Source organism: Misgurnus anguillicaudatus, chromosome 19, assembly GCF_027580225.2.
Source record: "Misgurnus anguillicaudatus chromosome 19, ASM2758022v2, whole genome shotgun sequence".
In the NCBI taxonomy this organism is placed as follows: Eukaryota; Metazoa; Chordata; class Actinopteri; order Cypriniformes; family Cobitidae; genus Misgurnus; species Misgurnus anguillicaudatus.
Window position 1 is genome coordinate 46,385,555 of NC_073355.2, and position 14,771 is coordinate 46,400,325.

At 34.2% G+C, this 14,771-nt stretch overlaps 1 protein-coding gene across 1 annotated transcript; it reads left to right on the plus strand.

Annotated features, from left to right (window-relative positions):
• The first annotated feature begins 1,308 nt into the window (after positions 1-1,308).
• Positions 1,309-8,123, plus strand: LOC129436730 (uncharacterized). The gene is made up of 3 exons (XM_055194968.2): positions 1,309-1,738; positions 6,219-6,595; positions 6,790-8,123. The coding sequence occupies exons 1-2, from the start codon at positions 1,417-1,419 to the stop codon at positions 6,587-6,589; spliced, it is 693 nt and encodes a 230-aa protein (XP_055050943.2). The 5' UTR covers positions 1,309-1,416; the 3' UTR covers positions 6,590-6,595; positions 6,790-8,123.
• Positions 8,124-14,771: the final 6,648 nt, after the last annotated feature.

The following is a 14,771-nucleotide window of genomic DNA, read 5'->3' on the forward strand; positions in this document are numbered from 1 at the left end:
TTGTGATTTGACAAACTGTAGTAAATATGGTATACTTTTTAGTATTTACTATAGTAAACTGCAGTAAATTGTAGTATACTGTAGTATATTATAGTAATAATAAAGTTTTGTTAAGGTGTACTATAGTGTTGTGTTGTGTAGTATTAACTATAGTGATTTGATCAACTGTAGTAAACACTGTAGTATACTTTTTAGTATTTACTATAGTAAACTGCAGTAAAGTATAGTATACTGTATATTATGTAATAACTACACTTGTTAATTTATATTTCTAGTGTTGTGTAGTATTAATTATTGTGATTTGATAAACTGTTGTAAACACTGTAGTATGCTTTAGCATTTGCTATAGTACACTATAGTAAAGTGTAGTATACTGTATAGAATATTATGTAATAACTACACTTTGTTAATTTATATTATAGTATTGTGTAGTATTGACTATTGTGATTTGACCAACTGTAGTAAATACGGTATACTTTTTAGTATTTACTATAGTAAACTGCAGTAAATTGTAGTATACTGTAGTATATTATAGTAATAATAAAGTTTTGTTAAGGTGTACTATAGTGTTGTGTTGTGTGGTGTTAACTATAGTGATTTGATCAACTGTAGTAAACACTGTAGTATACTTTTTAGTATTTACTAAAGTAAACTGCAGTAAATTGTAGTATACTGTAGTATATTATAGTAATAACAAAGTTTTGTTAAGGTGTACTATAGTGTTGTGTAGTATTAACTATAGTGATTTGATCAACTGTAGTAAACACTGTAGTATACTTTTTAGTATTTACTATAGTAAACTGCAGTAAATTGTAGTATAGTGTAGGCTAGTATATTATAGTAATAACAAATTTTGTTAATGTGTACTATAGTCTTGTGTAGTAATAACTACAGTGATTTGATAAACTAGTCAATACTGTAGTATACTTTTTAGTATTTACTATAGTAAACTGCAGTAAAGTGTAGTATACTGTATAGTATATTATGTAATAACTACACTTTGTTAATGTATATTAAAGTGTTGTGTAGTATTAACTACTAGTATTAATCAATTTTTTACTACAGTTTACTATATTAACCACAAAGAATACTACAGCACTTTGTTGAAGTGGGGATAGATGATGAATGACGCATAAATCAGAATAAAATAAAAATAATCATTAATTTCAATAACACGTGAGCACTAAATGTAAAATGCTAAGAGGTCACATAAGGACTTTTCCACAAACTACTGTTTTTTAACGCTGTACAGAGTGTATACTGTGTAGTAAGCAGGTTTTCAATTGAGGACACAGCCCCAGTGTTGAGGGTGGTGACGTCACCGCGGGCGGTTTCGCGCAGGTGAGCCTCACCTGTGCGCGCATCGCAGATTCTCCGCTATTCGCGTGCCAGCTGCAGCATCCCTGTCCTCCGGTGATGAATCAGCTCCCGTACATCGGCGGCTGCTTGCCGTTATTCATCATGGCGATAGTTTTCGACATCACGGGTCTGATCCTGCTTTTGTTCGGCATCTTCGGCGACGCGCGCAAGCGCGGTGTGTTTTACGGGGATTTTCTCATCCACAGCGGCGCGCTGATCCTGTTCGCCAGTCTGGGCTTCTGGTTGATGTGGTATATCGGGAATATCCGGGTGGCAGAGGAGAGCTTGGAGCGGAGATCCAGCGCGGCGCACAGCGTTAAAAATCTGGCGAGGAAACTGACGGAGAGACTCTCCAAAACACAGCAGCAGAACGACTCAGGTGGGACACAAACACACACACGCGCGCACACGATAAACAACACAGGAGAGACCCCAAACACACCAACAAACCCAGAGAAAACCCAAGGACTAGGATACAGTGGTGACACACACACATACACGCACAATATCTGAGGAACATCCCTAATGCTTGAGGGTATAGTATTTATAAATACACAATACATGCACACTTTGGCACAGTTTATGCTTTTAAAATCATTTGAACAAAATAAACTAAGCTTTCAGTGTATTTAATATTATAAGTAACATAAGTCGAAACGTTTGATTAGTAGTGTTCATAAAGTCACTTTGGTGCTTGTTTGTATTCAACTTAAATGTATTAGTGGTACTTATTGGTAGCCTAATACATTGAGTTTTGTTCACCCCTGTGCATAAAATAATACCCTAACGTTAACATTTTACAATGTTGTGTATTTGATAAAAGCTTTTAATCAATGCAGTGCATTTAATGTATATATTTTATTAGTACGTTTACATGTATAAACTTTATTAGCTAGCATATGGCTGAACCCATCTAAATATGTAAATATGCTACATAAACGAAAGTAAGTTGTTTACTTTTGAGGACAGGTTGAAATACTTGACAACTGTAGATCATCACTTTGTACATTGTAGACCTGTGGTCTCCAACATGGTGCCCGCGGGCATTCTGTTAACGGCCTTAATTTTATTATTTATTTATTACATATTTTTATATTAGCTTAGTTTCTTTTATGTTTGCAAACATTTTAAACAATGATAAAACATATCAAAAGTTAAATAAAATAAAATCAACAAGTAAAACAAAAAAGCTTTGAGTAGACTATATCAAAAACGTAGCTCTGTATTGTGATAGCCCCTTGCTCACAAAAAGGTTGGAGACCCCTGGTGTAGACAATATCCTATATTTCTATAAAAAAGGAGAAAAAACTTCATAGGCGATGGGGGTCAAAAGCTGAAATGTAACATATTTCTAAAGATGACTTATATTAGAGCAATATTTGAATTTATTTTAACATAAATATGTTGCTTATGGAGACCTTCTATTGTAAATATAAAGGTTTCATTTCTAACCAAAATGGGTTCAGCAGTCTCGTTTCAATGGAGAACAACAAAGATCTCCTTCTTTTCTGGTTCTTAAAAAAAAAAAACATGCAAACAAACCAGAAACCAACTCCCTAATTTGAAGAACCTATTATTTGCATAGCATTTGGACGCTTTCATCCCAAGTGATTTTAAAGTGTATTTACAGTAAGCTGTGCATTTTATCATCTATGTGTGGGGGGGGTTAACCTTTGTCTCACAGCAAAATCACCAGTGTTAAATCAACACTGCTGGTGTATATATATGGGGACCACCATTTAACACTGCTGATTTTGCTGTGAACCTTAAAACTTCTTTATACTCATCTTATGATGCAGCAAATCATCATTGTTTTCGAACATTTACACTCTTATCATGCAGACATCTCATTTAATTTCTACAAAACATAATATTGCTTTAAGCAACTCATGTTATTTATTCCCATAAAAATACATTTCTCTGACCAAAAATATGTTTTAAATAAATGAAAAAATGTGAAGCTCGTCACAACATGTATTTAGCTGGTCATGTGTGTGGCTCGTCATGTCAAAATATGTGTTCGGCGCATCAAGTGAACTTATGTGCACGACGTGCATTATGTCAAAATACATGCCTGCTGCAGAAGGGGTTTATGATAAAAGAGACGCTCACATTTGAGTTTAGTGTTAAAGGAATAGTCTACTCATTTTCAATATTTCAATATTTTAATTTCAATATTAAAATATGTTATTACCTTAACTAAAAATTGTTGATATAATAAATAATAAAATTAAGGCTGTTAATAGAATGCCCGCGGGCGCCATGTTGAAGACCACAGGTCTACAATGTACAAAGTGATGATCTACAGTTGTCAAGTATTTCAACCTGTCCTCAAAAGTAAACAATTTACTTTCGTTTATGTAGCATATTTACATATTTAGATGGGTTCAGCCATAGCTAATAAACGTTATACATGTAAACGTACTAATAAAATATATATATTAAATCCTCTATCATCTGTGTGCGTGCACGTAAGCGCTGGAGCGCGCTGCGACACTTCGATAGCATTTAGCTTAGCCCCATTCATTCAATGGTACCAATCAGAGATAAAGTTAGAAGTGACCAAACACATCAAGGTTTTTACTATTTAAGACAAGTAGTTATACGAGCAAGTTTGGTGGTACAAAATAAAAATGTAGCGCTTTTAGTCGAAATACTCCCAAAAGTGCTATTACGCCATAAAATATAGTTCCTCTTTTAATTCCGCTTAGAAAAGGGCTACATTTTATTTTGTACCAATTTTGTTTCAAAACATGTGTTTGTTAAAAAATATATATTTATAAACAAATTCTAAAATATATTTCAGAAAATATATTTTATATATATATTACACGGCTCTCTAAAATGCTTGATTCTAATTGGCTAGTCGCAGCATTCAAAAAACCCGGCATTTAGATAACTACCATTTAAAACTAATAACACACAGTAACCTGGATGCTGCAAATGTAAATTGAATATATTTCCTTGGGTTGGAATATGTGGAGGGGTTAATACTTTAAATTAGTGCTGGGCAAAGATTAATCGCGATTAATCGCATACAAAATAAAAGTGTATTTTTGCATAATTATATATGTCTGTGCTGTGTGTAATTATTATGTATTTACAAATACACACCCATTCATGTATGTATTTAAGAAACATTTACATGTGTATAAATATTTATTTCTAGTTTTATATATTATATATAAACAAAAATAAGGCATATATAAATAAAAATGTTCTGAAATGTATATATGTATGTGTCTGTGTTGAAATATACATAATAATTACACACAGCACATATATATATTATGCAAAAATACACTTTTATTTTGTATGCGATTAATCGCGATTAATCTTTGCCCAGCACTACTTTAAATGCTTTAAAATATATTTCAAAACATATAAAAATATATTGTAATGGCACCTTGTTGCTTCTTATTCTTCTGTACCACCTTTTGAAGTCAATCAAATTTTAACAAGTATTTGAAACACGAGCAAACCATGATCTTCGTTTTAAATGTTTACTACCAAAACATGAATAAAAGCTGTTACATAGTAGACATGGTACGCACGGTCAAAAAAAACTGTGTTGCTTACATCATATCTAACTTCAAACTAAACTAAAAACATCCAATTGCATGCATTATGACGTAGTGCGATCTGACTGGAAGCTCAAAATAATTAAATGTTATCAGATTTAAACATTACTAAATATGCATTTTAAAGCAAAAATATCTTATGAAATATTTTCTTATTAATTTTACTAAATTATTATTTTAGATGAACTAATTCCTATGTGGCTCTTACATATATATTTATAAACACATTCTAAAGTATATAGAAAAATATTCTAAAATATATTTCAGAATATAGACCGTTTCAGCAGTAACAACATAAACAAGCGGCTGTCGCGTTCCGCACGTAACTTCCGGTAAACTCCGCTAAGAATAAATAACAACAAAGTTCGTAGTTTATTTAAATAAAAAGCAAAGAAACAACACACAGATTACATAGGAAACCAAAACATTTGTTATTTTCGACGAGGCATTTGTTCAAGAGATCAGTTTAGCAACTAGTCAGACGATTAAAAAAACGAAACCGGAAGTAAAGTTCGAATCCAGACGTGTATCACGTGCGTCCGATGAAACCGTCTATATATATATATTGCATTGCTCTCTAAAATGCTTGATTCTGATTGGTTAGTCGCGGTATTCAAATAGCTCGACATTTAGATAACTACCATTTAAAATTAATAACACACCGTAACCTGGATGCTGCAAATCATTTTGACAGGTACAGTTTAATACTACACGAAATTAAATATAAATATGTCTTTTAATAAAATACCCAGCATTATATTTCAACCCAGTATCACAAAACTATGTACCTATAGTCACGTAAATTTGTGAGTCTTATGCGTGACACTGACATGGTTTTCCGCCTTTTTGTGTGAGCATGTCACGTATTTCTGTTTACGTGTCACTGTCACGTATTGGTTACTCAACAGTTTTGTCTTAATTTCTTACCATTGTCGCTTCGGTTTAGGGCATAAGACTATATAATCTAGGTGAATATAGGTACATAATTTCGTGACACAGGGTTGTATATTTACAAATGATTAAACCAAATATTGTGTTAATTTGAACATCTTGTTTTATCTTAAAACTGAAAGTAAATGTATTTTCCTCGCGGAAGGTCCGTTTTCATTAAAAATTAGCAAATAAAATATCTAAAATCAATATTTAATGTTCCTTACCTTACTTATGAGGTAAATAGGCATGTAATAAGCAGGATAATGCAATATTAATAAATCATTAGTTATGTTATGTTTGTGTGTTATATATTGTATATAAACGTAATACTTTCTGTTTGCACAGGTGGGAAACCGGCAGGTAAAGCCTCCACTCTTCGAAATGTAACGTTTGGTAAGTCCAGCTATTTCCCGGGACAGAAGGATCCAGACACGGATACAATCTCATGTGACGAACTATCCAAAGACACTACAGAAGAGTTCATGTGCTATCAGAATAAAGCATATGAAGATGAGGAGTCGAGCGTGAACAAAAGCGACGATTCGTCTAAAGATGAGAAGGAATCTAAATCAGATGAATCTCAGGAGAAAAAGCCAGGCGATACCGACTTCACCTGTTATCAGAATGAAGGCTATGAAGGGACAGAATCAGCGGCGGCCAAAGACACCGATCAGAAACCTGAAGATCAACCTGAAAACTGTGACACTTTACTGTGACAGCAGGTGAGATGAATATAAGTTTAAGTAAAAGGAAATCCAGGTGTGTTTACTACATAAATATATATGTATAAACATATTGAGCCTCATAAAACACAGGCAGAACAAACGTCTCTGTCAGTCGTGTGTAAAGTTAAACCCTTCTTATGTAAATCATCACTTTAGTGAATGTTAAAAAAACAACTTCTCTTTTTTTTCAGATCACGAAACAAAAACGTTCCGAAGCAGAAAACCTTAAGAAGTTAACTGCAGATTAGTTATGAGTTACTGCACACAATCCAACCTCTCTATTTGTAATGTATCTACTCATATTTGTTTGTTTAAGATTTGTGCAATGGTCGACTGATCATTATGTTTTTAATGACTCATGTTGATATTAATATTAATACTTAAACTGGCCAAATATTGACCTTGTCAATATATCGCTCGTTGACTATTTATGTGTATGCGTGTGTGTGTGTGTATGTGTGTGTGGTTCACACAAGTTTACATTTCCATTATTTAAAATAATACTCAGGTCCTTGCTTTTCACTGTAAATATCATTTTTGGTATTTTTCTCTTGTTTTCCTGTACAAATATCTTTTCAAGGATGTTTGTACGTGAAAGTAGGACAGAAACGCTGAGCTTATACAGGATTGTTTGCAGTGTTGCACAGTCTCATTTGTAAAGTTTATTTATGAACTCAAGCAGTGTAGGAATTTATTTCCCAGTCAAAGTGAGCGCGCATGCAAACTCCTCGGGAAAGAGTAAAGTCATTTCATCTGTTAGCTAAGCTTTACTTCAACCTGTCGTCATGGGCCGCGGGTAAAGAGTTGCCCGACCTGTCCGACAGCAAACACGCAAGTTAGTCTGATCGCTAACTTATGTGCTTTAATGTGGGTGTGACCTTTGTTGGCCCATCTTGAAACAAAGATGGAAATATAATACTGTACTTCACCAAACAATGCAGATAATACTTCAGGCAGTAAGGCAATCCGTACAAATATGTGCCTCTATTGTTTTTAAAATTGTTAACCCATTGATTCCCATCAGGTTTATTTGTGCCAAAAGTCATGTGATCATTTTAGACCAATGCTCAGAGCTGTTTTAGTCCAGTTTGGCTGAAACTGAAAGATGGACCCATAATTCCTTGAAACGGTAAAATTCCATATTTTTCAAAACATTTAAAAATTCATTGAACTGTCCAAGGAGTAAAATGCATGTGCTCATTTATCTGTGAAATGTTGTAATGAAGTGGGTTATGGCGTAGGAGTATATAAACATTATAAGCTATATGGTGTCAAATCAGGGATATTTCAGGATGTTTACTGTAAATATATATTTTTTTAGAGATTATATTTTGGGTAGTGAGTGGCATGTGTGTCCTGACATATCAATCACATTGTGACGCTGAATGTGTTTCATTATTGTGTGAGCTTGTAAGATTCGAACAATGCCAATAAAGTACAATGTAGAAATACAGCCATATATTTAATGTTGTGTTTGTAAAGTTTCACACAAAATTAAACCACATTACACCCAAAAGTCTGTATTTGTTTTTAGTAACTGCAGCACAAGGTATGACTAGATTTATATGCTAACTGTGCTTTCACACCGCCAACGGCGAGAGCGCCAAAGTGTCGTAAGCGTTGACGCTTCCCGTTCACTTTTAATGGGTGACGTCATGCGTTGCCGAACTGAATTGTGGATCCGTCGGCACAGCGTCAGTACAGTTGCTCGCGGCAGAAGATGAACATTTCTCAACTTTTCAAGCGACAACGCGTGTGTCAGCCAATCAGATCACCTTATGCAAATAACCTAGGCAGAGCCAGCCAATTATGTTTATGGAAGACCGGAGCATGTGTAGCGGCCACTGTTATTGGCTGTTGGCAACGCTTCAGTTGTGTTTTTGAGAATTGGAATTGAACTTGCCGGTTAATGATGACGTAGAGCGAAGACACAAGGACGCAAGATCGCTGCTCGAACTGATTTTGCCAAGTGGTTGATGTCCTCAGGGCAACATATTGTGTTGACCCAAGGACAACTTTTTTCTAAATAAAACCTAAACCCACCCCAAATCCAAACCCTAACCATAACCAAACCCTAAAATCAGAGGGACATGATAAGTGAAAAACAATGGTCTAGAAACAGCTAATCCTTGTTGTAAGCTTAAACTTAAAACAAACTGTAAACTTATTTCTGAAATCTGATTGGTTGATTGAAATGTTGTCCCAGGGTCAACACAATGTTGCCCTGAGGACATCAACCACTTGGCAAAATCAGGAGAGCCCAAGATCGCTGAAGAACGCATATTAAGAAACAGCCATTGTTTGAGACAAAGTAGTGACAAAACGCGCTCCATAGACAGATTTTAGCAGTAACAACATAAACAAGCAGTTTTCGTGGTCATCACGTAACTTCCGGTAAACTCTGCTAAGCATCAATAACAATTATTTATATAACAAGCAAAATAAACAACTCATAGATTACCTAGAAAACCAAAGCATTTGTTATTTCTGTTGAGGTATTTGTTTAAGAGTTCAGTTTAGCAACTAGTCAGACCAATAAGCAAACAGAAACCGGAAGTAAAGTTCTGACCAGACGTGGAATCGCGTGACCGCATGTGCGTCCGTTGAAACCACCTATATGGCATTTGTCCGTTCCGGGCTACTGTAGAAACATGACGGTGACTTCCATATAAGGGGACTCATATGTATTTTATGAGCAGCTAATTTGTACGTTTTTGTACGATTTGCTTTCGCTCCTGTGACATTGATGTTGGGGGTGGGGTTTCATTATTGTTTTTTATGATTTACTTCAAATTAGTCAACTTGAAAAATATATAGGAATTTCTGTGAGATCAGGGTTAGGGGTGCATAACAATTAATCGTGATTAATCTATAGCAGAATAAAAGTTTTTGTTTACATCATATATGTGTGTGAACTGTGTATAATAACTTTGTATAGATTAATGCACACACATGCTTGTATATATTTAAGGAATGTTTACATGTGTATATACATTGGTATATTTATGTATCATTTATATTATATATATATATAAATATAAATACTTTATATATATATATATATATATATATATATATATATATATATATATATATATATATATATATATATATATATATATATATATATATTTATTTCTTTTTTCTTTTTTTTTCTTTAAATTATAATTGCATGTGTGCATATTTATATATACATAATTATTATACACAGTTCACACACATGATGTAAACAAAAACTTTTATTCTGCTATTGATTAATCGCGATTAATCGTTATGCATCAGAGTGTTATTTTCAATCCAACATTTGTAATTTAACCAATGCATTGTCAGGTCAAACAAACATTTTAAAGGTTAATTTACCTGAACAGCTTAGTTAAAAATAACCAAAATATTTTTTTTTAGTTTAAGTTTGGCCTGGTGGAAAATAAAACAGTCGAGACTTGCTTTAAAAGAGAGACGCGAATCATATTTAGAGAGAACAATATCATAATCCCAGATGCATAACAATGAGTTCAATCCTTTCTGAATATCTCAGCAACCGCAGGGCAACACCCTACATCTCACATTTAATTCAGATTTGTATTGTTTCAGATTGTGTCATCATTAGTATGTGTTGCGTTACAGCACGCTAATGTTTTTTTAACTAATATACCTCTTTAGATTATTGCATAATTCTGAAAACAAGTTAAACAAAGCATGTAGCTCTACACCTGAACCATTCAGATAAATCATCTCGCTCCCAGGTTCAAATGTCATAACTGAACCTGTTTCTCCCACACAATAGTTTTTTTCTGCTGAGTCATCTGTTACGGCCAGCAGACAAAAAGAAGAAAAAAACACATTGACCCTTTCAGTTGGCATTTGCAAGCAGTTGAACTTGTTTTGGTGGTTGCATACCTGTCACTCTTTCATATTTTCTGGAAAGAATGTAGGTGAACTGCTTATGAGAAGGGTGGAAGGAAGGTTCCTGTCATTCGTACTTTACTTCGTCAGCCGGTGCCACGTCCGTCGCATCGCTCTCTTCGCCAGAGATGGACTGCAAAGAAAAAATAGGACGTTGTTTCTTCTTTCTCTTGTTGGCTATTCTGTTCGATGTAGCTGGACTACTCATCTTCCTCGTGGGACTATGCGCACCATTACAATATTGGGACATGTTCGTCCTAACTGGGCCTATCATCATCTTTCTCAGTTTGGTGTTTTGGCTCTTTTGGTACTTGGGGAACCTCACGATTCCCTACGAGCAGCTCCTGCCCAAGTAAGCACTGACTTGAAGATCAACTGGAGGACTCAATCATGGAGTTGAAGACGCTTCATGAATTGCTCATCGACTTCTAAAGGACTGCATGGCCTGCCAGGGTGACGTGTCACTCGGTCATGGATCGTGGAGCCGGTCTTGGAAAATTGCAAATTTGCACCTTAAGTTGCTTTTTCAGTCCAGCATGACTCAGTTTGAGAGTTTGAGCACCGGGTAATGTGGAAGTGGACATAATAACAAATTATGAAGAATCGGATGGAAAAGCTTTGTGAGAATTTGATATGGACACATTTATGTCGTCTTGCTCATTTTTGCCTGACCTGCCATTGATTGTTTCTTAAATATGTTTTTAGCATGTATGTGTGTAGCACCAGACACTTTTTGGAAGATCTATACATGGACCTCACGGACAGCACCGAAAACCTCAGGTTTAAGTTAAGCTTGAAAATTGACTCTTATTACAACTGTTGCACTTTACTGAGCGCTGAATATTTTAATTGTTGGTTTACATTATCTTGCCTTTGCCAAAAGTTTATATTTTTGCCATTGTCTTCTCAAGTGTAACAAATTTTTTTAATGTTATTATTATAACTAATTAAGCAATTTTGTCAATGCAGAATGTAAAAGATTGTGTGGAAATTATGCTGCAATTATTTTAGATATATCACAGTTTATTTACAATTAAAGTTACTGTTCAGTTTCTGATAGAGTTTCCTTCTCTTGTGTTATGAACGACAACTGTCTACAAACTAAACCAGACCAACTGGAAACTCCACGTGACATGTCTGAATTCTGAGAGATCCACCCTGTGTGTGCATGCGATTCTGAATATTTTTACGTGGCATGATGTCACAAATATTTGTTATTGTGAATGTCAGTCTGCACTAACATTTGCCGATGTTTGAAAGGAATAATGAGAACATGATCACTTCATCATGTGCCTTTGTCCAAATCATTCATAATCCAAGAGATTTAATAAATTCTTCTGAAAAAAAAAAGAAACGCAGTAGACAGCACCAATATTTAACTTCCTGTTGAAGGCTGATGGACAGGAAATTACATTGGTAGACATGAAAGATGAGGTCAACCAGGAAGAAGGAAGTTGACGTGAATGACTCAAGAAAGAAACCACTGAGAACACTGAGACTAAAGGGAAAATTATTAGTTCTGTCAAACGATTAATCGCGATTAATCACATACAAAATATAAGTTTGTGTTTGCATAATATGTGTGTGTGCGCTGTGTGTAATAATTATGTATATATAAATATTTTTTTCTTACATTTATACATGTATGTGTGTGTAATTGCACACAGAAACATATAATGTCAACACAAACTTATTTTGTATGCGATTAATCACGATTAATCGTTTGAAAGCCCTAAACATTTTTATCAATATAGATTAGATTGTTGATTTTTATATCAAAGACAACAGAAAGACACTCATACATCAACACAAATAGTATAGCTATTTATAGTGATTATTACTGACACCTATAGGCATTGTATGCAGTAATACACACATATATTTAGTCATGTCATTGTAGATGTATTATATGTGCAGCAGCATTTGTAACCCTTGATTAATCGTCAGTTCTGACAGTACTATTGTGGGTTTACTGATATAAAGTGATGATTATTTATCAGATAATGAAAACCAAAATGCCATCGACTGAAATGTTGTTGTCCTATATTGCATTTTACTGTAAATATAGTGGACAGTGAATTTCAGTTTTAAAATACATTTACTGTAACGTAATTGTTTTCCCCCCAATGTAGGATTTGAAATGCGTTTTTTGTGAAAGCTGACGAAATCCACTTCTGCTGAACTGGGATGCTATAGCTCGCAGTCTTCCAGTAGGATTATTACAGTGGGTTTCCTAAATGGTTTCAGTAAGAGCTTTCCAATGTAATTATCTGTGAGCTTTCTGGAGTGCTGAATATTGATCTTTCTACTCCATATTTTAATAACTCATGAGATTGTGCGTACTTTGGAGGATACTGACAATCCCACAATGAAGCGTGTGCGTATGTGTGTGTGTGTGTCTGAGAGAGATGCTGGCCCTAAAGTGATAATATGAGCTTGTATAAGTCTTGTATTTCAAATTATCAGCATAATTAATGAGCAAACTAATATAATAGCATAATATGATCGTGATAATTCCCTCTGTTGGGAGTTTTGTGGCTTTTAGTGCATGTCTATTAGTTATGAGGCCATCTAAGCATACTGCTTACGGTGACAAAATACACTTTTATGTACGTGATATTACTCTTTTCGGGGGGAAATGAAATAAAATATTGATGAGTTGTATCGTTTGATTTTCATTCTTCTGATCAATGAAACAATGCATTGTAGTATTGTTCATAATCCTCTCATGATTCACGTGATGATGTCAGAATATATTTTATGTAAAGCTGAAAGTGGAACAGTGTATGATTTAACCACATACAATTATGTAGCAAAGTAAACACAAAACCACACAATCTGCATTAGACTGTGCGGCCTTATTTGGTAATATGTAAATGTAGTATGACAGATTAAAGTAAACATTTGTTTTGATTGTCTATTTATTTCAATGGGAGTCACCACACCTGCTTTCCTAAAAAATAAAACTTTGCAGCTCAATGCCTCCCTCAAGTGGTTACTGTACGAATATACTAATGGTGATGTTTAATTACATTCATTAAATGTTATTATTTTATTTCATATCATTACTCACGAAAAAATGCTAAAATATTTATAAATGCTAACAATGTATTTATGTTATTATTATCATTATCAACATTAATATTTAAATAATCATATTAGGATATTTTACTTTTTTTGTTTATAATTCCCACTGTCAGTGATTATTCTCGATAGTTTAGAATTATTTAAATGCAATATTTTATTGTATTGCAAATGTAATTGTTACACATAATATTTTTACAATTTACAAAAATACATTCACGTTTGATGTTTATATATGTAAACATTTTTGCATTGTACTAATAAAAATTTAAATAGATTAAAACGTCCTTCAGTTTTCAATATAACTTCCCTAAGTAAATAATCTTTATGATTCAGTAATGGGGTGTTAATGGCCGGGCGGGTCACACCCAGCAGCACTGTTTACAAACACCAGGAAGAGATGACGTCACCCTAGCGAGCACATGTTCTGCATTTGACGCTCGCGCGCCTTCTACTTTGCGTCGTTTTTTCTAAAGAGGTCGTTCGTGTTGAACGTAGAAACGCAACTGTACCCATAGTTTTAAAATAAGGACACGTGTGTAAAAATCGCTACATTAAACGCGTTTGTTGTCATGACCTCCACATCCAAAACACACGCGGACGGTGCTAAGGATTCTGGGTAAATCTCAGCGACTGCAGACGTGGCGCAGAGTAAAACACGGCGTGGATCGTTCACGGGATTCTGCACTAGAACTAGGACAGACAACGGAAGAAACCTCAAATATACAGTAAATTTATTAGGCATTAGTTTGTTCAGAAATTTCACTGTACTGTATTTTAAAAACCAAACAAGGACACGAAATAACTAAGATAACTGAATGTAAATATAGGGTGAGCTCTTGGTTTTGAACTGGTCGTGACCACACAAATTATTAATTCTATTTCAGAGTACTTTATTTGCAATTGTACTTTCTTTAAATTACACATATACATTAAAACACTCTTTTGTATCCATAAATTAGGCATTGCCTCGCATGGCCATCCATTGTTTTTGTATGCTAATTTATGTCCTCAACCCTACATCTCAACCTAACTCTCATACAAACCTGTTAACATTTTTACATTTAAAGGGCTCCATTTATAAACCCTTTTTATATTGCGCACCAGCTAAATCGTTTATGGCGTTTCACTATATTTATTTGGATTTTTCGAGACTAGTAAATTATAACTTAATCAGACCATATCC

What these genes read in the sequence shown, in the direction of transcription:
- LOC129436730 (XM_055194968.2), top strand. Translation starts at nt 1,417, where the DNA reads ATGAATCAGCTCCCGTACATCGGCGGCTGCTTGCCGTTATTCATCATG. An exon ending in ACAGCAGCAGAACGACTCAG is followed by an intron (nt 1,739 to 6,218) that starts GTGGGACACAAA and finishes CTGTTTGCACAG; the next exon opens with GTGGGAAACCGGCAGGTAAA.